At 47.8% G+C, this 23,082-nt stretch overlaps 1 protein-coding gene across 4 annotated transcripts in view; it reads left to right on the forward strand.

Annotated features, from left to right (window-relative positions):
• Positions 1-22,154, forward strand: part of BAZ2A (bromodomain adjacent to zinc finger domain 2A) — a 2,136,751-nt gene extending 2,114,597 nt beyond the window's left edge. For all 4 annotated transcript variants that reach the window (XM_069653682.1, XM_069653683.1, XM_069653685.1 and 1 more), the window contains one exon: positions 15,037-22,154. In XM_069653682.1, coding sequence (XP_069509783.1) covers positions 15,037-15,205 — 169 coding nt within the window. In that variant the 3' untranslated portion in view covers positions 15,206-22,154. The remainder of the gene's footprint in view (positions 1-15,036) is intronic.
• Positions 22,155-23,082: the final 928 nt, after the last annotated feature.

Consider the following 23,082-nt stretch of genomic DNA (forward strand, 5'->3'; position numbering starts at 1 on the left):
TTTAACATCATAGTTTAACATTGCAATCGGGCGATATGAGTCACATTGGTCTGCCGGCTTGTTGGGCTTGAGGATCGGGATCACAAGCGTCTCCCTCATACTTTCGGGTAGTATCCCTTCTTCGTATGCCTCCTGGTATACTGCGTGTAGTAGGGGGGTCAGGGAGGACTCATATGTTTTAAAAAACTCTGTGGGTAACCCGTCAGTGCCAGGTGCCTTGCCTGTGGCCAGGGATCTAATTGCTTCAGTAATGTCTACGGGTGTGATTTCTGTTTCAAGGGAGTTGGCTTGTTCGGGGGACAGCCTAGGGAGCCCCATCTCCTCTGTTTCTACCAACCGTTCATGGGGGACCAGCTCCTCATGCGAGTACAGGTGTGTGTAAAAACAAGTGAAAGTGTCATTTGTACCCTGCTGGGTGTAATGTGTGTTCCCTTCCTCATCCTGTAGTGAGGTGGTGGGGTGTTTGGGGTGTTCTTTTCGGCAGAGCCAGGCCAGTAATCTGCCCGGTTTGTCCGCCTCAACATGTGCTCTGTTCGTCCTGGCAGTATAGTCAAACTTTTCCAGCCTGTTCCACGCAGTTATGTTTCTCTCTCTTAGTTTTACAAGCTCCTCCTCTCTCTGTTGGTTATCTACGGGGGGTTGTTTCGAGTCGTTCAGTTTGCCGCTCCACTAGGTCTCGTTCTTTCCTGAGAAGCTTCTTGATACCTCCTGCCTTTGCGATGATTTCTCCCCTGGTCACCACCTTTAGAGCCTCCCACACTGTGCTATTGTATGCTACACTACCGGTGTTAACTTCTAGGTAGGCATCAAGGCTGGGTCCTTCAGGACGTCGGTAGGCATTTTCCACATGGGAATGGGGGTCTAGGTCCTTTGTGATTCCATGTCATCAGGAGCGGGGAGTGATCCGAGATAGTCCTCCCCAGGTATTGTGCTCCCTCCACTCGGGGCAAGTGTTCCCTGTCTGAGTATATAATCTAGTCTCGTGTGTAGCTTATGCGGAGATGAGTAGTATGAGTATTCGCGTGCTTCAGGATGCTTTTCCCGCCACACATCAGCCATGTTCAGCCTCCTCCCCAACATAGCGGTCAGTGCTGCCGTAGCAGTCGATAGGCCTCCCAGCTGTGGTGTGGACCTATCCAGCATTGGGTCGTGCACACAGTTAAAATCTCCCCCCCAAATAAAAAGATTGTTCCTATACTGTGCAACTATGGGGTACAGTGTATTCAGGTAGGGCGGTATATTATTATTAGGGAGATAGGAGTTCATGATGCACACTGCTACCTGTTCAATGAATCCCCAAATTACGACAAACCTACCTTCCGGGTCTATCTCTGTTTTGTCCACCCGGAATGGGAGCTGTGGGTGGATCCAGGTGTAGACCCCTCTTGCGTATTTAGAGTAGGTGGTGCCAAATCCCTGTCCTCCCCAATGCGTTTGTAGTTTGGTCACAGAGTCCGTCGTGCAGTGGGTCTCCTGCAGTAATGCTATCATTACCCCTTTTCTGTGCAGGTAGGTTTTAATCTTGTTTCTTCGGAGATAAGTCCTCAAACCCCTTACATTCCATGTCATTATTTTTATGGTGGTCGCGGCCATAGGGGTTCAGTAACGGATCTGTTGTCCCCCCCTCTCCATGTCCCTACCGCACCTGGGCTTGGACTTACTATCCAGGGGTCGGTCTGCGTTTGGGTTGGGGCACGAGCCACCTCCTTTCCTCCTTCCCTTCCTCCTCCTCCATCAGTGTCACTTGGAGACTTATTAACATTAACAATCCTCATTCTAGTGAATGAAGGCAACAAACCTTTCAACTCAGAACTGCCCCCAGCAGTTGCCTCAAACTTGCAGCGCTCGGGGGCACCCGATCCTTCCAGGCCTTTCCGGGCCTCCTGGTGCGGGTGGTGTGTCGGCAGTCGGCCTTCACGTGTTTCAGGGGGGTGCGTCGGCTTCGTCGTTGTACGCATGGGTCAGTGCGCTCCTGCCCGTCGTAGCATTCGTGGAGTTGTAAATCTCAAGCGGTCCGGTGTTCATTCGGCAGTTGCGCGAACCTTTATTCTTTCCTGTTGCTTGGAGCATTCAGTGGCCTGTGACTTCTTGCGCAGTGCTTTCCTTATCTGCAAGGTTGTTGTCCTCAAGCCACATATTTGCCGCCGCCGGGGTCTCAAGGAAGATGGCTTTCCCTTTGTATAGTACCTTAAAGGCACGGTCTAGTAAAAAATGTTATTTAAAAAATAGATAGGCAACATAAAAAAAAATACTAGCATTCTCTTTTTTAAAACTTCCTATGTAAAATTTTGAGCTATTGAAGCTCAAAATTCGCAAAAGCAAGCACACGGGCGCATCCATTTTGTGAAATGGATGCCCTCCTGTGCTGGCTTTTGCGGCACTAATGAAGGAAAAGCCAGCCAGCTGTAGTAAACAAAAGCTACCGCTGGGTGGCTTTCCCTTCATTAGTGCTGTACGCGGAGGACGGGGGCCGGAGACCAGAGCAGGAAAGCTGCAGCTGAATCTCGGTAAGTGCTATTTATTTTTTTTTTTAAATTAAGCACTAGCTGCGTTTTTTTTTCTAAGTTTTCCGGGCTGGAGGAGCCCGGAAAACTTAGAAATAAAACAGCAGCTCTAAAAACGTTGTATTTATGTTTGCGGTCGCTTTTGAAGCGACCGCTAACATAAATACAACGCGGTTGTGTTGGAAAACGCTGCGGTTTTTCTTTCCAAGTTTCTCAGGCTCCTCCGGCTCGGAGGAGCCTGAGAAACTCAGAAAGAAAAACCGCAGCGTTTTCCAACACAACCGCGTTGTGTTTCTGCCTGCTGTGGCTATCACTTTCGGTCTCCGGTACTCCCAGAGCACCGGAGACCCAAAGTGAAAGCCACAGCAGGCAGAAACACAACGCGGATGTGTTTACATGCCGCGTAGTGTTTCTGCCTACAGCTGATTTCCCATTTGGGGCTCTCGGGCTCCCCGTGGGGAGCCCGAGAGCCCCAAATGGGAAATGCTAAATGCTGCGTTGTTTCTGCCTAAATCTGCTTTCCCATTTGGGGCTCTCGGGCTCCCGGTGGGGAGCCCGAGAACCCCAAATGGGAAAGCAGATTAAGGCAGAAACACAATGCGGTTGAATAGCTCAAAATTTGACATAGGAAGTTTTAAAAAAGAGAATGCTAGTATTTTTTTTTTATGTTGCCTATCTATTTTTTAAATAACATTTTTTACTAGACCATGCCTTTAAGGCAGGACGGGTACATTAGCATGTACTTAAGGTTTAGTTTGCGAATGAGTTCCGTGTTCGCTGTACCGCGGGGTTATAGTCTGGAAAAATGACTATTTTGGCGCCATGTTTGGGCGCGGTCGGGAGCCCGGGGAGTGGGGGGGTCTTTTACTGTAGTGACCTGTGGGCCCGCTCTACCGAGAAGCTCTGGGTCAGTTTGCCAGCCCCAATTTCTTGCAATAGCATCGTTTCTACAAATTCAGTTGGGTCAGGGCCCTCCATATCTTCTGGTACCCCCAGGATTCGAGTATTGCCGCGACGGGCGCGCCCTTCTGCATCTTCTGATCGCGCTTCTAGCCACGCTACTTGCAATTCAAGTTCTTTGACCTTAGATTTAAGTTCTGTGGTGGTGTTAACATTGTCTTGCTGCGTTGCCTCCGCTGTAGTCACCCTTTCAGTAAGGTTACGGGCATATTGTCTCATCAGTTGCATGTCCGACTTGATTTCAGCAATCCTGGTTTCGATGGACGTTCGTAGCGCTGCTATAGCTTGTAGTACTTGCATATTTGTGGGATCGTCCTCCTTGGCCGTCGGGTCGTCTGCTGCTTCTGTTCCCTCTTGTTGTTTAGCCTTGACCGTGGTGAAGGAGTCTATGGTCGTGGTTTTTAGTTTACCTTTTGGGGGGTGACATCTCTTGCCTTTGAGTTTACTCCACGACCTATTCCCGTTCTGCGGGGGATGTTTATGTAGAGTCGATTGTGAAGGTGACCGCCACTAACGGGGAGTCGTCAGCTTGTGGATGTCCCAGACTCGGCTCCCGGAGTGAACCACCCGCCGTCTACTTCCTCAGAGCCTTCTCCGTGTCTCTCGTAGTCTCCCGCCAGCCAGCACCGTTCGGGGCCCCTCTTCCTTGCTGCGTGCGGGGGGTCCCGGCAGACGGCGCACCCAGCGGCCACGCACGGAGGGTCCTCTCCTCCGTCTCCTCCTCTCTGCTGCCGCGGGGCTCCCCACCCCACGGCTGCGGCGACCGCGGCTCGCAGTCATGGAGGCAGAGAACCAGGTTGCAGCCAGCAGCGGGGGTCGGTCCTCCCCGGGGTGTCGACGGATTGCCAGGCCGGATGCGGCGGCCCTCACTCTCTTCCCTCCGCAGGCTATCCGCTCTCCAACCGTGCGCCTCATATAGGAACCGCGGGCGCCGCCATCTTGTTGGACGGGGGCTCCTCTCTGCTCGCCTCGAATAACAGTTATATTGGTCCGATTTTCGTGCAGAAACTTCGTCGTGGGTAGGAAAACGGTTCTTCTTCTCGTAGCTACTTCAAGTATGCTTATTCAACTTGAGTTAGCCGAACAATTCGGTCCGTTGTAGGATCTCGGGCAGGAGCGCAAGGAAAGCACGTCCTCACACCATGCGCGCTGGCCACGCCCCCTACACGCTTGGGCGTAGTATGAGTCTGTAAAACAATCGGACAACGGCCCTACAAACGGCATATTAGTCCGAAGAGTGTACAGTTTGGCCATTAGGATTACTAAGTGACCAAGTGTATATCCATTTTATTAAAAAAAAAAATCAAGCAATAAAGTATGAACAAGTGGGAATACCACAACTGTGTTTGTTGTTAAAAATGCGGCTTTCCCTCCACACCTCCAGCACGATCAGCAAATTCAGCGCTTACGATGCCCTTGCTCGAATGCGCGTGCGCGGGGCTAAAGTAGGGCTGCTGGGAAGGGGAGGAGGAGCCGAAGCAAACACTACAGGGGAAAATAAAATAAACAAACAAATGATTTAGGCGCTGGAACGCTGGATCCACACAGAAGGCAAACTCTGCTTAAAGTCGTGCTGAAGTACCGTGATTGCAGCAGTTCTAATGTTCAAATCCAAGGTAGATTTCAAAGTCTGCACGAGGAGCAATCACCACAGCCAATATCAGCACAATCATCCCTTTCGATGCCCTTGCTCGAATGCGCGTTAGGGTAGAATTGTATTTTAGGGGTTCTGCAGCCTCATTTAATGGGATGCCTACTCTTTTTTGCTTTTCCTCATTTCTTTTTGGGGGATTCTAATTTACATTGGTGGTCAAGCTTAAGTTCCCTTGCCACTATATCCCTTATTAACTCCTTAAAGGTATATGGTCTTGAGCTGCCCATTAGAATCCCAGGCCCATGGGTGCTCCCTTTAAGTGATAACCTTGTTCCAAACAACCATGAGGCTGGCCTGAAAGGGCCATTCTGCCCACATCGGCTCTTTGTGAGCCCAGTGAGGCAGTATCCATATTGGTTTGAAATGGTCTATACCAGTCCCTGATACTGGCCTCTCTACTACACTTGTTGTGGGGGATGAACTGGGTGTTTGTCGGCCCCAACCTGATTGGCTGCCCACTAAAGCCTTTGCTTTAAACCTCCTAGTTGAATTGGTGCGCTGCCCCTGTGAATGAAGGTACATATAGGGCAAACCCTGTTCCTGCACTCGGTTCTGCCAGATGTGTATAAAGCGAGCAGGTCTGCTGATACGTCTTGCCATAGCAGTGAGACTGTGCTCTGATTTGCATTCTCAACTGCTGCGCACCCTTTCCGCGTCTTCCTCGTCCTGCTGCTCCTGCTCCTCCTTTTCTGCCGATGTAATGCTTTTCATCTAGAGACTGTTATCCGGTCTGTTCTACTGCAATTTACTGCCTTGATGTTGGAAGCTGCTGTGGCCTGGAACTGTGTTGCAACCTTGAAATGCAGCCAACTTGTCCTGCTTTGGGGGCTGTTTTTGCTGGTGTCCCATCCACATTTGCCTGCTGAGCTGCCGTAATCTTCCATTTGTAGGTTCATCTGTCATCTTGGATCCATTGCAGTCATTGATTCCACCTCTGGATGGTGGACCCCACTCCTGTGAAGGATGATTGTTCATTTGGGCTGGCGGGATCCTCATTGTGTCAGGGATCCAGGTTTCCTGGTTCTTGCAGGTTTTTATTTTTCCTTCAAGTCCCTGGGGGACCGGGCTCTTCATTTCATCCTGTACAAACAAGCATTCACTTACCAGGTGTTTGTTCTCCCCTGGATAGTGTAGTCCAGGATCCAACACTGTAAGTACCTACCTCTGGGCCATTGGGTGGCAGATTATTCAAGATACTCACCCTCAGGGGTCCCCATGGTCCGTGATTGTCTGGTTCTGCAGATCCCCTTTAACCGCATTTCCCCATTGGTCTGAAATCTGAATCGTGCTGTTTCTCTGCACCTAGGGCTCCTAGATCACAAACCCTTCATGGGATCTCTTATTCTGGGTCTCCATGGGTGTTTCCTGGGTTCGATTTGCTTTCTTCTGGGTAGCTATGGGAAGGAACTCTGACTTACATGGCATCTCATCAAAACCACAGGAAAGCCTGCAAATGTTGTCCTGTTGTTTTCCTATAGGGCGTTTTTCTTAACACTAGAACCTTTGGCATTGTCTGGACTCCTAGCATTTGTCAAGGTTCCCTCCTAGATTCCCTAGAGTTCTCCGCCAAGCCTTGGAATGTTATTGACTCCCTACAATGTGTTAGGCATTTTGAAATCTATGTATTACACCCCTATCTAAGATATACTTTGTATCACAAAGTGCTGCTGCTCTTTCTCTCCTTGGATCATAGAATGCCCTTCTGGGTCTCACTAAAATATATCTTGCACTTTGGTAGCCCTCCTGACTGTTTATCCTACTTGTCCTTAGACTAAAGTGGAAAACTGTAGCTAAGTTCTGTGTGCTACTCTTGGATCCTGAGCATGATGTAATTATTGTATATTGCCTAGGTTCTACTCGCCTCAGAATGTCTGTATGTTGTCTGCCACAAGGTACGGGGCTTGCATGAGTCAGTAAGGCCTTAACTGGCCATTTATTCTTTTATATTTACACTGTGCAGTGCTGTGTGTTCTGTTTCACCACAGTGCTTATTTTGGCTAACAGATGTTTTATGTGTGATCTTGTAATAAGTGTGTTTTTTGCAGTGTGGTGTATTCTTGACCTCCCTGTTAGCCTTCCTCAAGTTTGACTGCTCTGCTACAGCTACCATGTCAGGGTTTGATCTTTCCTTGTAGGTGACACACGGTTATACCGTTGGGATAGGTGGTTACACAGTCCTCACAAGAAGGATGTGCAGAAAAATCTCACTCACACCTAGCTTCAGTGCTTGATTGTCGTCTCCCAGTCTCAAAGACATTGGTGGCATGTTTTTTAGAGGTGAGGTTGTGTGCTCAATTATTAGACGGTTTAACTCTGAAGTACATCTGACTTCAGTGCCCTTTAAAGTTGTGGCACTGTCCCCTGTTTCTGGATGTTTTAGGCCTCTTTGCTATCTTTAGGGTGAGGTCAGGCATGCACCAATCTCCGTCTCAGTGGCAGACCGTTATTTGGGGTGTTTTTTTGACCAGTCTGCCACTCCCAGCCATTTATCTGCCATGATGCGACTTCGGAGATGCCCCGTCTTTGTACTTTGTAATAAATGGAGGGCGACTGACTTGTGGACTTTCCTTCACTTTTTAGTCTATGGTTAGTGTCTTCTCAGGGCCCTATTTCTCCAGCATGGGGTCTGGCATGGATTCACATGCTCATGAATATTCCCCGTCGTCAGGCTGGGAATCCTCGGTAAAGAAAAAATCAGTTTCCGTTTTGTTTCTGAACTGTCTTTCTTAGTAACCAATCACTGGTCTCTGGGTCATACTGCCCCCAGGCAATGACTGCCCTCTCCCTAAGCCCCTCCCTTGGCAGCCATCCTCAGATTTATACTGCACGTTCATGTGTTGGGAGTCCTCGTGCTATAGCTCCCGAGCTTTTACTGCTTTTTGCGATTTTTCTAAGCGTTTAATCTCATTTTTTCAGTCAATCGAGCCTCAAGCTCCACCGTTTCTACTTCTGATCAGCGGGGACCCGTTTCGGAAGTTTCTACACCCCTCAAGGGCAAAGTTCTCATCGAGTTATGCTTCTTGGAGGATTCCAGAAGACCTTGAGGCCTACCCCGTGGACATGGCTCAGGACAAAGGAAACTCTACGCCTGGATCCAAGCTGTTCAGGAACTGCCCTGGATGCGGATTGCAAAATGTCTTCAGGGAGGACGAGCATTCTAGATGCCTCTATTGCCTGCACAAAGACAAAACGCATGTGAAGAAGGACTGTGCGTTTTGCAAGAACATGTCGGAACGGACCATGAAGGATCGGCGTATCCGCCTCACCAACTGGGTGGAAGGAAAGAGCCCAGCAGGTGAGAAGAAGAGGTCCGAGCGGTCTTCTAAGTCCTATGAGGGCGCCCCGGGTGCGGGGGCCTAAAAAAAGGCTAAGCACTGCGAGTCCGCGGGCACCGGGAGCGCCGAACGGTCGGGCTCCTCGGCTGCCAGGCAGGGCACGCTTTCACCGACGCCATCAACCACAAGCCAATGCTCTGGCTCAGGGAAGAGGAAATCGGAGAACCTGGGTAAACTTCTCGAGAAGCCCCGGTCGATCCCGACAGAAACAGCCGAGGGCGAGCGAGGCAGTGACCCTCCCCCCCAAGGTGAAGGCCTCAAGCGCGCCTAAAGTCGTGAAGGTCTTGATTCACCCGGCTAAAGCCTCTATCTAGGGAGTCGTGGTGGCCCTGGCGAAGCCTGTGGAGGCTACCCCAGTGGAGGCGACCTTGGGGCCCAGAGTTTCCCTGCTACCGCAGAGGGAATTCCCTTTTCAGCCCATCAATAAGACCCCCTTGAGAACCCCAGTGGAAAAAGAGGGGGGGCGGTGGCCATCATGGACATGAATTCAGCCTCCGAGGAGGAGCTGGCTGGGGTCGTGAAGATCCTCAACGAGAAGTTCAAGGAGGTCCAGTCCCACGGGAGGGATCCCGACGAGGCGGACGAAGAGAGCGACGGTGGTGGCGATGAGGTTCCCGTGGAGGCAGAGGATTCCACTCCCCAACCGTCGCGCCCGTTGCAGCCGGTACCCGAGCCTCAGGACAACTCGGGAGCCATCTTGATGGGGATCCAGGCCTTATGTACGGAGATAAGGACCAGGTTGCCCTTACCCCCAACGGACGATCCAGCGGAACCTGGCCCGTCAGGGAGCCCTCCAAGCAAGAGGAGGAGAGTTCATCCCCCCCGCCCTTCCAGCCTTCGCTGCCCTCGCAGCCTTCATCTCCCTCCCCTTATCCTAGGGAGGACACGGAAACGGAGATGGCCACGACGGGGACGGATGCCGACGGTGGTGATGACGGGTTGGACCTTCCATCACCACCACCACCTCCTCGGGCCTCCCCGCCCGACGAAATTGGCTCCTTCCACGCCATGAATGCCAGGGCATCCGAGCTCCTCCCACTCTGACCCGAAGAACAGAAGAAGGAAGGTTTCCTCTATCAATGGCGTGAGGCCAAAAGGAAGACGGTCCTCTCGGTCCCGTTACTTGACGACATCTGGGGCGAGGGGCTGTTGCTCCTGAAGAACCCATCCACGACCCCTGCCAAGAGAGACTGGTATGAGAAGTAGTACCGGGTCCCTGATTCTGCCCCTCTGTGCCTTAGGGCTCAGTCGACTCCGGATTCAGTCGTCTCGGTGGTGGCCTAGAATAAGGCGGCAGGGGCTACGGCATCGTCTTCCACCCTCCCTCCCCCCAGACGGTGAGGGGAAGAAACTGGACGCCATGGGGCAACGGGTCATCCCGTCAGTGGTGACGATGATTAAAGCGGCCAACGCCTTGGCGATTGTCGCCCGTTACGACAGGGAGCTTTGGTTTAAGATAGCTCCTCTGCTGGACTTCCTCCCAGATGACAAGTGGGCGGAGGCCCTAGAAATCTTGCAGGAGGTCGAGGTGTCGTCGGACCACGCCATAACAGTGGCCACTGACATTGCTGACACTGGCTTCCGCCAGTTGGGCAACAGTGTTTGTCTTCGACAGCGTGGTTGGCTCAAGGTGACCGATTTCCACCAGGATGTGCAAACCAGAGTTTTGGACATGCCCTTCGACGGGAATAACCTATTTGGCAAGACAGTGGACGAGTCGCTGCAGGCCATCAAGACCGACAAAGAGACGGCCCGGGCCTTGGGGGTTTTGCAGCAATGACGGCTGCCCTTTCGGAACTCCGGAGGCACGCAAGGTGCCTCCAAAGGATTTGGCGGTGGCCCCTCGACGTACCGCCAGGCAGCCCGCTCCTCGTCGCAGGAGGCCTACAGAGGGTGCAGCAAGTCAGGAGGATCTTGTTGTTTCCAAGGCGGCAAGGCCGCTGCCAAGCAGGACTGAACCGGCCACAGCGCCGGGCCCCCACCTGAGCACCCCGGTGGGAGGCCGGCTGGCAAAGTTCGTCAGCGTGTGGGAGTCAATCTCCACCGACAAATGGGTGCTGGACGACCTGGCCCGCGGGCACACTCAAGTTTCTAAAGAAGTGCCCCCGCATTCCACCCATGGCCAGGAAATAAAACCACGCCCCCCAACTGCTGCTGAAAGTAAGGACGATGCTGAAGAAAGGAGCCATCGAGCTCGTCCCAAAGAAACTCCGGGGCTCCGGAGTGTACTCACGGTACTTCCTCGTAAGAAAGAAGACCGGCGGCTGGCGGCCCATCCTGGACCTTCGTCGTTTAAACAAGTACATCAAGGCCCAGAAGTTCCGGATGGTTACCCTCCAGCACGTGCTGGGGCAGCTGGAGAAGGGCAACTTCCTATCGTTGCTGGACTTGGAGGATGCCTACTTTCACATCCCCATTCTAAAAGGATATTGAAAGTTTCTCAGATTCGTAGTACAAGGATTGCACTACCAATTCAAGGCCCTTACCTTCGGATTGAAGTCGGCGCCCAGGGTATTCACCAAGTGCCTAGCACCTGCGGTGGCGCAGCAGCGCCTGCAGGGGATCCACGTCTACCCCTAGCTGGACGATTGGCTCATCCGAGCAAAGACAAGAGAACTCGCAGTTGGGCACACAGCGAAGACCGTCCAACTGCTCACGGACCTGGGTTTCTCCATCAACTTCACCAAATCCCACCTGGTTCCGTCGCAGGTCGCACTGTTTCTGGGAGACAAGCTCGACACAGTGGCGCGACTGGCCTCCCCGTCGGAGGAAAGGACGAAGGCCATCATGGGCAAGGTTCAGCGGCTGTTGGCCATGGATGTGGCCAGGGTGCTGTTCCTCGACGCCCGGTGGATGCAAGCGGCGGGCAGCTTCAAAGACACGATCCTGCTCAACGAGGCCTTCCGCCGCGCGATCCAGTGGTTGTTGCGCCCAGGCGCATCTGGCGGCGGTTGCAGACTTCCAGACCCCGGCACATCAGGAGACGGTGACGACGGATGCCTCCCTGGAGGGGTGGGGAGCGCACACCGGAGATCTCCACACAAGAGGCCTTTGGCTCCTGGAGGAGAGGTCACTACATATCAACATCCTGGAGCTCCGAGCCGTGTTCTGGGCTCTCAGATCGTTCCTCCCGTCCTCCAAGGGCAAGGTGGTGAGGATCATCACCGACAACACCACCACAATGTTCTACATCTGGAAGCAGGGAGGCACCAGATCCCCAGCCCTATCCAAGGAGGCACAGGATCTGTGGCACTGGGCCGTCGCCCAGGGGATGTTTCTGGTGCCCTTCCACCTGGCAGAAATAAAGAACACCATCGCCGACACACTCAGCAGGGAGCTGCGCTTGTGCCACGAGTGGGAACTGCGTCAGGATCAAGTGGATCTACTCTTACGACGATGGGGAAATCCCCAGATCGACCTATTTGTGATGGCGACAAACACCAGTGCCGGAGGTTTGCCAGCAGGTTCCCCCAGCCGGGGAGCATGAGCGATGCCTTCTCATTCCCCTGGGACGGCCTGTTCCTGTAAGCGTTCCCACCGTTGCTGCTGCGACTCATCAACCAACTCAAGAGGTTCCGGTGCAGGATGATCCTCGTTGCACCGGCGTGGCCGAGACAGATCTGGTTCCCGGACCTTCTGGACTTGTCAGCGTCCCCACCAGTCAAGCTGCCAACGTACGCGGATCTCCTCACCAGAGAAGGAGGCGCCATCCTCTATCATGACCCGGAGTCGCTGATCTTGCAGGCCTGGCTTCTGCAGCACTAGAGTTTGGAGGGTACGATATCCCGGCGGACTGCAAGGAGGTACTTGCAAAGGCCAGGGCGTCCTCAACTCTCAAGTGCTATGAACACAAATGGAAGAGGTTTTCTGTCTGGTGCGGCGCACAGAAGATTAACCCTTTGCGGATTACGGCCCCTCAAGTGCTGCTGTACTTATTGTCGTTGGCCAAGGTTGGGCTGGCCCATGCCTCCATCAAAATCCATCTGGCTGCTATCTCCTGCTACACCAGAACTCTGGGGCGCTCATCCCTGTGGTCCCATCGCCTGGTGAAGGTGTTCATGAAGGGACTGTTCCGATCGTTCCTGCCGGTGAAGGCTCCGGCCCCGGCATGGGAGCTTAACGTGGTGCTGACCAGGCTCATGGGGCCGCCATTCGAACATCTGCATTCCGCACCGTTGAAGTTCCTGTCGTCTTGTGGCCATCACCTCCGCATGACGAGTGGGAGAGATCCAGGCCCTCTCGTGTAAACCTCCATACCTGACTTTCCACGAGACGAGGGTGGTGCTGAGGACGCACCCATCCTTCATGCCCAAGGTGCCGTCGGACTTCCATCTCAACGAGCCCTTTGTGTTACCTGTTTTCTTCCCATCGCCTTTGTCGCCGGCCTCGAGGACTTTGCACTCGCTGGATGTAGCTAGAGCGCTGAAGTTCTACGTGGACCGCACAAAGAGTTTGAGTTTTCGGAAGACATCACAGCTGTTTGTGAACTTTGGACCTGTGAACCAAGGGAAGGCCCTCTCGAAGGCTTCCATTTCCAGTTGGATCTCCGGCTGCATCATGCTTTGTCACCGGTTGGCAAACTGACCGTTGCCCGGCCGTCTGAGAGCCCATTCGACCAGAGCGATCGCTGCTACCACGGCGTTCCTATCTGGTGTGCCCCTGCTGGACATCTGCAGGTCTGCTACGTGGAGGTCGACACCCACCTTCAGGAGATTCTACTGCATCGACCGGGATTCCAGGGAGGAGTCCAGAGTCGGCCAAGCAGTGCTGTGCAACCTGTTCGCCTGAAGGCGGGCCTGGTGAGGAGGTAAGAGATGCTTAATGTTGAGTTGATGAAATGCTTAATGTTGAGCCTTGCCACCTCCCGTGGTTGTGCATGTGTACTGCTATGTATTCTTGTATTCATGAGCATGTGAATCCATGCCAGACCCCATGCTGGAGAAGGAACAAGTTACTTACCTGTAACTGTTGTTCTCCAACATGGGTCTGGCATGGATTCACATGTGAACCCTCCCTCCTACCCCTCTGCGGCTCTTCACTTGGTCCTACTGCCACTTTACGTGCTACCAAATCTGAGGATGGCTGCCAGGGGAGGGGCTTAGGGTGAGGGCAGTCATTGTCTGGGGGCAGTATGACCCAGAGATAAGTGATTGGTTACTACTAAGAAAGACAGTTCAGAAACTAAAGTGATTTTTTCTTTACCGAGGATTCCCAGCCTGACAACGGGGAATATTCATGAGCATGTGAATCCATGCCAGACCCATGCTGGAGAACAGCAGTTACGGGTAAGTAACTTGTTCCTTGTCCAAGCTTGAGTACTTCTAATGGAGCCGACTCTGTGCTGTTCAATTTATCCTTAGTCATAACATAATAATAATAATAATAATAATAAGCGTAATAAAGCGTAATAAAGCGTAATAAAACATAAGCGGCCCGGCACTGCTGCTTTCAGCTTTTTGACGGTTTGGGCTTTAACATTGTGCATGTATGACAGTCCGCCCTCTTTATGGTCCCTCAGGAGTTTGCTGTTATACACGCTGTGTGTATCCACCCAACGGAACTTGGAGTTTAAAGTGGGTGTTCTACCCTTTTGGGGTAGGAACAAGCCTGATTTGCATATGGTTTTGCCCCTTCTGTAATGGCAGGCTGAAAAACGATGGTCTGGAGGGTTGCTCAGAGCTGTCCCCGTGGTTATGATTGATTCAAAAACCTTCCAGCCATAACCTTTCTGTTTTGCTAAAGTTACCCCGAGTGGGACAGGTATGCCCAGATGTGGGTCCCGAGTCTGCCAGGCCTAGAGACCCAAGCTACTGCTCACTGATGACTCAAAACAAGGCTGAAACATGTCTGGGGATGCTTGCGGTCTTGTGCAGAAGGCATGTGACCTAGCAGTTCGGGTTGGATTGCCCCCTTTGGGGTAGGACTAAGCCTGACTTGCAAATGGTTTTTCCCCTTCTGTAATGGCTTGGCAGGCTGAAAATCGATGGTCTGGAGGGTTGCCCAGAGCTGTGCCTGTGGTTATGATTAATTCAGAACCTTCCAGCCATCACCTTTCTGTTTTGCTAGAGCAATAGGTATGTCAAGACCACTGGATTATATTTAAATGCCTGATATCAGCTATTCTTCTGCATGACCCATCCCTAAAACCTCCTCTTGCCAGGTCTCTGCAGCGTCTGGGCATCAACCTTTGACGTTGAGATTGGCTTTTGGTTGGCGTCGCCGTATTTTTAAAAATAATGTTCTGCTTTTACTTCTGCTATCATCCGATGGCAGGAAAAAGCAACTGAGGAAATGAGCACCACAGGACTTTGTGGGTATCTGCATATATAGTATAGTGATAGTGTAATAATAAAGCCCCTGTCGACGGCTACTTTTACTTGTAATGCTCTGGACCAATTACTTGGTTTGCCGAAAATGCATAGCATTTGCATCTAAACCGGTTTCCAATCCCCAGCAATATATATGTATATCCTGCACACTCCAGTATTCCCCTTCATGATATGGTTTATTAAATGTGCCTGTTTCTCATCCACCTGTTAATCCACTGTCACAATTGTCATCTCATTTTGCCCCTACACTACAGGTATTCCTGCTGTGAAGAATTTGCTGCTGATGCCATGCTCGTCTTCAACAACTGCCAGATGTTCAATGAAGATGACTCTGAGGTGGGCAAAGCTGGCCTGGTCATGAAGAGTTTCTACGAGAGCCGTTGGGATGAGTTCTATCGTGGCAAAATGCAAGAGAATCATTGAGAAGCAGGGGTTAGGGTTGAAGCCCCCTTACTATGAAAAAGAACTGCTGGACATCCAACCCTAACCTTTCCCTCACTGTGTGCCCTCTCCAAACGCTGACCAAGCTTCTTGTGCGACTGCACCATGGATAGCCCTGTACTTTGTACACAAAGAGAGCTTTTACGCAACCTCCTGAAACATTAAGGGAGGGCACAGACTTGCCCGTTTGGATGGGTTGGAGGCTTGAGGATTGTCAGAAAAGTCAGGCAGAGACTAAGTCATCCCTTCTTGCCTTACCCACCAGAATGACTCTTTGAACCAAGAAGCTTTTTATGGCCTGTGGGCACAAACAAAGGTTTCCTCTTATTTTATTTTTAAATTAAACAAAAGAAATAGCTGGGAATATGTAAAATAGCAATAGTTCATAAAATCAAAACAGGAAAATGACAAAAAAAAACATGTGACGCTGTCTCCACTCTTCTCTGCTAACACTTTAATGGCCAGTTGCACCGGCTTTCGGGGGTTGAAGAAATGTACACCTTTCCGCTTTTCTTTTGCTCCCCTCTTCTCAGGATAGCAGCCACTACTGTTCTTTCTCTCGCCCCATGCTTTTCTTCATAGAAAACCACAGTGAATTAGTGACAACCACTTTTCTGGTGACCTCTCCAGAACTTTTTGAAGAGAAACTTTTCAATCCATCGCTTTTCTGGTTTGTCCGGTTTCCATAGTTTGTTTACGTTACTAAGCCAGCGTAGCCTAATTTTAAAATGTGCCTATCGTTGTTTTCCTTCTACCTACAGTTTGTTGTGTTTTGCTTTATTTTCTGCAAAGCACAGAACTTTCTTTGTAGTATTGAAACATATAATGTTCCAGAGAGATTTAAGAGTTGAACATTTTTGCTAACATAATATTCCTTTAGTTGTGTGCTTTTTGAAGTCAGGTTAATGTTGACAAAGCAGTCTCAAGTCAGGTTTCATTCTGATCTTATTCCTGAAGTGATGTTTCTTTTTAACCCAGGTTCCTGAAATGATGTCCGCCTAATGGCAGGATTCTGGGGTTGGTGTCACAAACTCCTATCGTATCACTATGGCAGTGTCACAGTTTAACCTGAGGTACATGATCTATCTGCTTTCTCTACCCAGTGTCCACTCTGTTATCTCTCTTCAAGAATCAGACTTCCTTCTCCCAGAGAAGTGAGAGGGCTTTTTGTTTTTCTACGTGTATAGCTTTTCATATTTAAAGCAAAAGCTTCAATGGAAGTAAACCTAAAAAGGTAGTAGGATCTGCCATTAAATCAATTAGCGCAAACTAGTAAAAGGCACATTTTGAGTTAAGTCTAGAACTGTGCAATAAAAGCCCAGATGCGTTAAACTAATCACAATCTCTTGAACACGTTTTGTAGTCCTTACATCTTGAAACAGGTTGGGTTTATCTACAAGTTGTTCCTTTTGAAGAGCTGAAAGGCTGCATTTTCATATACAGTAGACGTGTGATGAAAACGCTGCCTTTTTGATGAGGAGACTAGGCATTTGCCATGCTGCTCTTCTTGTTTGCTCCTTCCTAATAAACCAGGTCGCAAAGACTGCACTGGATTCCTCTGTACATCTCTAGTATCCTGCTATCACTGTAGGGACGACAGGGTCTGCAACCCAGAAACTGGGCAGCAGCTACTGGAGCTGTCTTTCTGGGCAGTAGCTGTTCAACCAAGATAATTCTTTTTTTTTGACTAAATAGTATTTATAATGGGATGGATATCTACTTGGAGAATCAGTTAACAAAAACAAGTCAGTTATAGAGAAAAGAGTAATGTACGTGTCCGTCCTGGCCCCGAGAAATCTCTCTGGTCCAGTGTTTTATGGTTATTTTCAGCAATTCACATTCATAAGAAGAAAAAGGTAGGATTCTCTTCTTAACAATCCTTCGCACTTTGCGGGTTTCATGCTAGACAAGAACCATATTTACATGATTTGTTGGGGTCTACAAGTTTTTACATGGCACTGCTCAATGCAACCCTTCCTATAATTACTGTAGATTTGCCTGCAAGTCATGCTCAGGATTTGAATATTTCTTAATTACTGAGACGTATGCAGGTAGACTTTGTCAAGAGGACTTGAATGATGCAAGGCCTAAATAAGTGGCATTACATAGCTAAACCCTCTGACTAAGCATATAGATTTCGTCTAGGTTTGGGTCTGGAGGACAAGCTCTCTTCCATCATTAAAATGAACCGGTAGGTCTGATGATTTTCCACAACTACAGGTGCACTACACAGTTCATCTTTTTGAATGTCGTTTTCCTCTGAAAACCACTGTAGGTTTAGTTCTCTTCTGCTTTTGTTTGTCTCTTATAGGAAGGCATGCTCGGTCTGTGATCACTGGAATACGGTTTACTTGGCAGGAATTATTTTGCCTATCTAAACAGGACAGTTTGCTGAAGTCTGCTAAAGATACAGCTGTGAGAAGCTGTCCATTCTATGTACTTACTGTGTTATTGAGAGCAAAGCTTGCATGAGATGGAAGGGGTGATCCCTGAATTCAAACGTGGGTGTTTGAAAACTAGACATGGCATAGTTATACCTGCATTTCATTTCTCTATGTGCTCACTATTACATTAGAATGAGGGTCTTTGTGGTTAGGTCTTTGTGGTTATGTTGTTGTATTCAAACGTTATTTCACCCATAGGGGAGGAGTTTGGCAGTTTAAAATGTGTTGACCCCATTCATTTTCTTCTTGCCAACAGTCATGTACACGCAACATACCCTCACCGTCACAATCTGGGGTGTATGCAAGTAGTTTAATGTTTTGAAAAACCTGTAAACCGCTCTGCTGGCGGATGCCTTTGATCGTTTGGGTATGATTTATTTATTTATTTATTATTTTAGCAAGTTTCGCTGGTATTTTGGCAATTCATGCCATTGTTGATGCCATCTTTCGACATGGGTTGATTCAAGGGTAGGATTGTTCTTTGTGTGAAACTGTACATTGCTGTTTGGTCCTGATTTTCTTTCACTGCACTCCGTCTATTTGGGATCTGAATGGCGTTGATGCAGATGGCCTTGTGTGTTTCCTGCCTTGATGGCACACTGGCCAGGTTCGCCACACCTTACGTTCCACATGGCGCAATCTGCAATGAGTGCCATGCAGTTGTTATTGTCTTCAGTTAGGAAATTACACAGTGCTTAACCACACACAGGACATTCTGTGATGTTGCATTTTCTTTTTTTCCTGTGTTTGGTTTCTGCTCATATTTTGAGAAAATTGCTCTCTAAGCAAAATGGATATCAAAATGATACATTCTAAACTTACTGTGCACATGTACCATTAGTCAGAAAGCAGATTTGTAGGAGTTTGTATCTAAAAATCCCTGAAAATTCTCATATTCCACAAAGCAACATGGATGCCTTCAAATTCTCTGTTGGTCTTTTCACGCCTTTCAGAGGAAAGCGCCCCACCCAGTACAATCGTAATAAGGATAATATGGATTGGCTCCTTTAAGCCCCATCGCTAAACTAATGTTGCCACACCAGTTTATATTATTAACTCTTATAAACACCATATTGTTTGCAGCTAGGATTGGCCAATGTGGTGGTATGTGTGGGGCAATTATACATTACAGCATGAATTTTCCCATCTGTTTTGTTTACATTTCCATTTTTTTCAAGCATTGTGTCCGCAAGATTATCCTTGGAATTTGTCATTTTTCACACTTGTATAGTTCTTTAATTATGTATGGATTACGAGAGGTATGTGTAACGAAGAGTATATGGAATATTCATTCAAAATAGATGCTTCTTGTAGTTGCAAAAACCTGCTGTAAAAAGTATGCCATGACTTCTAGACATACTGTAAAATACTGCAACAATCTGTCAGATTTCCAAATCCAAAAAGCAGCATTTTTCCATTTGTTATGGATGTGTACAAAGGGTGATTTTTAGAGAGCTGGGAATGTGTTGACTGTTACTTGAACGCAGCAGCCAGTGTTCGAAGGCGGTCTTCATCAGGAGATCTTCTTTCTCTTTCAGCATCCCGGAAGGCAATTCAGTAACTGTAAGAACCCACTTTACTTCTTAAATATGTATTTCCTTTTGCTACCATACTTTCCTGTTGAGTATCTATTTTCTTATTTGGGCACTCAAAAGGTTTTTGTGTGAAAGATCAGGGAGTGTTTAACAGCTACATTGTGCTGTGGATTTCCTTTATTCTCTTCACTTTTCTGACTTGATTATGCCACTACTTCTCCATAAAAAAAGCAAGTGCTGTTCCGGTTCTATGTAGTTTTCCTGTTTTCTGGAGGTCGCCGATTTTTTCCGGTCATTTTTTTCCGGTCCTCAGAAAACGGGAAAGGGACATCACTGCTTGGCTTTCTTTTCAATTCCGGAGTTCCCACCTTGCTCCCTGCCACCCCCCAAACGCCCCTCCTCATATGTTTTGTCACACTCACGCACATACAGACTTACCTCTGACTCCCACAGTTCGTCCTCTCGTTCTTGCCGTGCCTTTTTGCGGCGCAGGGGCTGACAGTTTGTTTTAGAAAGACTGCTCTGTGCGGTCACAGAACTGTCTTTCTAAATCAATCTTTTTCATTGTTTTTTTTATTAATAAAGTTCTTTTGACCTAATACTGCTATTCCACCATAATCCTGCCTGGGATCTATGTTTAGTTGGACCAAAGCAATGTTTCAAACTGTCCCAATTCCACAATAGACATCTGTTATCTTGCCCCCAAATTGTGTGTTAGTATGCAAAAAGACTGCATCACTGTTGGTAGTCTAGACCTCCTTGGCTTGTATTGAATGGATGCTTAATGTAGTGTGGTCATGCCCATATGCTAATGCTCTGTAACTCCGCTATTACAGTTTGAAGTATTGTTTACTTGATGATGAAGCTATAGTTGTTTACAACGGGTTACCCAGTGAATGGTGGTTGCTTGACACTGGTAGCTAAAAAAGCTTGAGCTCTTATTTTCTCCCAACATTGGAATACGGCATCCTGAGTCAGCTTTGTGACATCTGCATGAGAAAGTGGGAGTTCAGGGATTGATTTTGTTTTGCATTAGCACCAAATTCTCATCAAGAGCACTGAATATAATCTTTGGTGGGATTGTCGGGCTGTGCTTGTGTTGTGTTCGGACCCAGTGAAGATGTAAGGGTGTTAGGAAACTGTGTAGTCCCCTCCATTACCGCAGCAAAAGTACTTCCTGTTTCCTGGTTTGGGTAGCCTTTTTTTATATAAAGATATATTAAATAACCTCATACCTTTCGTTTCCCCTTTTAAATAGAATTTGTTTAAAAAATACACTGACTTTATTACATGCATAAATATTTATATTTTATGTAAAGAAAACGGCGCTGTAACAATTGTTAGAAAATGTGTTTCATGTTGTTACTTTCTTTTCTTCAGTATTGCTCTTCTTGTGGGGGGGTGGGGTTGTTTCTACAATGTCGTTGGGAGTTTTTGTTTCCGGACTTAAGTTCTTTGGGTTTAATCTTTGATTCCTGTTTTGCTTGTTTAGTGCCCATGTTGGGACTAGAAAGAATAGTCGTTTGGCATTCCCCAAAATGCACAACCCTTGATTGTTTTCATTTACAGGGACCTCACAGATAGCGATGGCTTTTCTTTAGTGCTTCAATCAAAAACGATAGAACGCTTTACTGCCTCCCCATCCCCAAAATGTACCTGTGGTGGACTACAAACTGTGAGACGTGTATACTGGAACATTTGAAGATCACCATTGTTTAACACAGGAACCGTTTATGAGTACATTTTGCCACCATGGACAGCCAACTCCAAATAATTGGAATTGAAGTCCATAGTTTATTTAGAAATTCTTCTTAGTACATTGTGGCATCTGTAATCCTCTGTTTTGCTCATTTTTTGCAATGGCCTGTGAAAGCCTCTGAAATAGTGAGATGGGATTTGAAACGAAGGCCATGATTTGCTAGGTCTCAATGTGTCATCTTGTGAGCCAGACTTGAGCGTGTGTGTTATCAGTTAGAATAGTTTAAGATTAAATGGGTGTCTGCGTTTTCAAATAGGAAGAGTTGTTATAGTAATGTCCCCACAATTTTCGAGTGGTGACAAGATTTTACTGGCAATTGTTCAGATTGTGAAGGCTTTAACTAGCTGTGATTTTAAGATCCAAAACCATGTAGCAACAATTAAACATCAGAATGTTTAGACCGCGACAGGCCTTATGTAATCAGTATTAGAAGTACAAGTAAAACGGAAGCCACTTTGCTTGCTAAGCTCCTTTTGAGTATACACAAATTAGACCAGGCAGCGGGTTTCACAAAAAAGGACTATGCATCCCACGAGATTGCATTTCTCAGCCTGTTCTCTCAGCCCAGTCTCTGGTTTAGAATAAAGATAATAATGAAGCTGTTCTGAGATGTGTCAGTTTGCTCCAGGTGAGAATATTTGGTGTCCCTGTGTGGTTTTTAGTGCTGGAAAACTCATTTAAGTAACACATGTGTCAACACAGCACATGGATTTTATCTTTTCAGTTTTGTCATGTTTTGGTTAGTTATGCCATCTGTCAAATAAGTGTTGAATTGGAACTTCCTTTAGGATAGAGCTTTTAAGAGAAAGGTAGGAGTTGGGGGGACATAAGGGCATGTGTTTGCTAACAGGGTGGCACATTCTTCAGAGTCAACCATTGCTCCTCCTCCCAATAAAATAGTCTACTTTCTGTTTCCATCTCATCACAGAATAAAAACTTGCTTTTCTGTCACCAAACATAGTGTTTGTGAACTTTTGATAAATATGTGTACAGTTATTTTTTTCTTCTTTTTGGTGGATTCAAATTGTCTTTATATATTTTTAGGACCAATCACCTTTTTAAAAAAAGATATTAAAAAAAGTAAGTTCTGAGATGTTTATCGCTAAGTGTGATGTCCCCAATGTGCACCCCTGGGCTGTGCTTGGGCAGTTCAATAAACAGAAACACCTTTGTACAAAAAAGAAATGACCATCTGTGTGTGTGTGTATCAGTTTTTTGTGAGTGCCCAGTGCGGTGCTGGCAGTCCGGATAAATTGAGTTTCTTCGTATATTATGATATGATATGGCATTTATAACGCACCTGTACACAAGTGTTTCTTGCAATAGTCTTCGTATTTACAATGTTAAAATGTGTTCCTCCCGTCTGAAGCACAATTAATGGTTTTTAAAGCTGCATATAACATTTTAAAAACCTCCTTTGGTGGTAAGTAGAGGAAGAATGTTTTTGTTTGTTTTATAATGCAAATTTTAATATAAGGCTTCAATTAATGAAGGCCATTAATAGCAGGAACATAAACGCCAAAATCTAAGCTTTCCCAAAGTAGCATGGTGCAATGACTAATTAGTGAAATCCTGTTCCTGTAATACTCCTCAAAACATTACCACATCCGATAGTAAAACACAGAATGAGTCATAATTTTCACCACACAATACAAATATTTTATCTGGCTCTGACATAAAATTCAACCCATGCATTCTAAAAGATGGGCCCACGACCTCTTGATGAAAGCTTCCCCTTTTCATGGTATTAGTTTCCCCATTTTCTACAGCCAGTCATCCACCAGAAGAGGTTTGTATGATTTTCAGTTCCACAAAATCATAATTTTTTCCTACTGCCACACGTTTTTTGATCCACAGTCTTAGATGTGTCTTGTGAACTTAGATGCCAGATAATAAATGGAATAAGTTGGGGTTCCACTTTAGGTGAATGTCTGTTCCCAGAACCCGGTTGGCCTGTCAAGGACTTTCAGACCTGTTCAGACTTTGCCACATGTATCATGGGTACCCTTACATCCCTTTCTCAATGTCTTACTCCCAACATGTGTCAGGGTCATTTAACTTTGCCCTCTGCATGTGTTGTGGCATCCAATGTAATGTGAAAACATTTTTTGCTGCCTTAGC

This window comes from Ambystoma mexicanum, chromosome 3q (assembly GCF_040938575.1).
Source record: "Ambystoma mexicanum isolate Mex_15411 chromosome 3q, UKY_AmexF1_1, whole genome shotgun sequence".
Lineage (NCBI taxonomy): Eukaryota > Metazoa > Chordata > Amphibia > Caudata > Ambystomatidae > Ambystoma > Ambystoma mexicanum.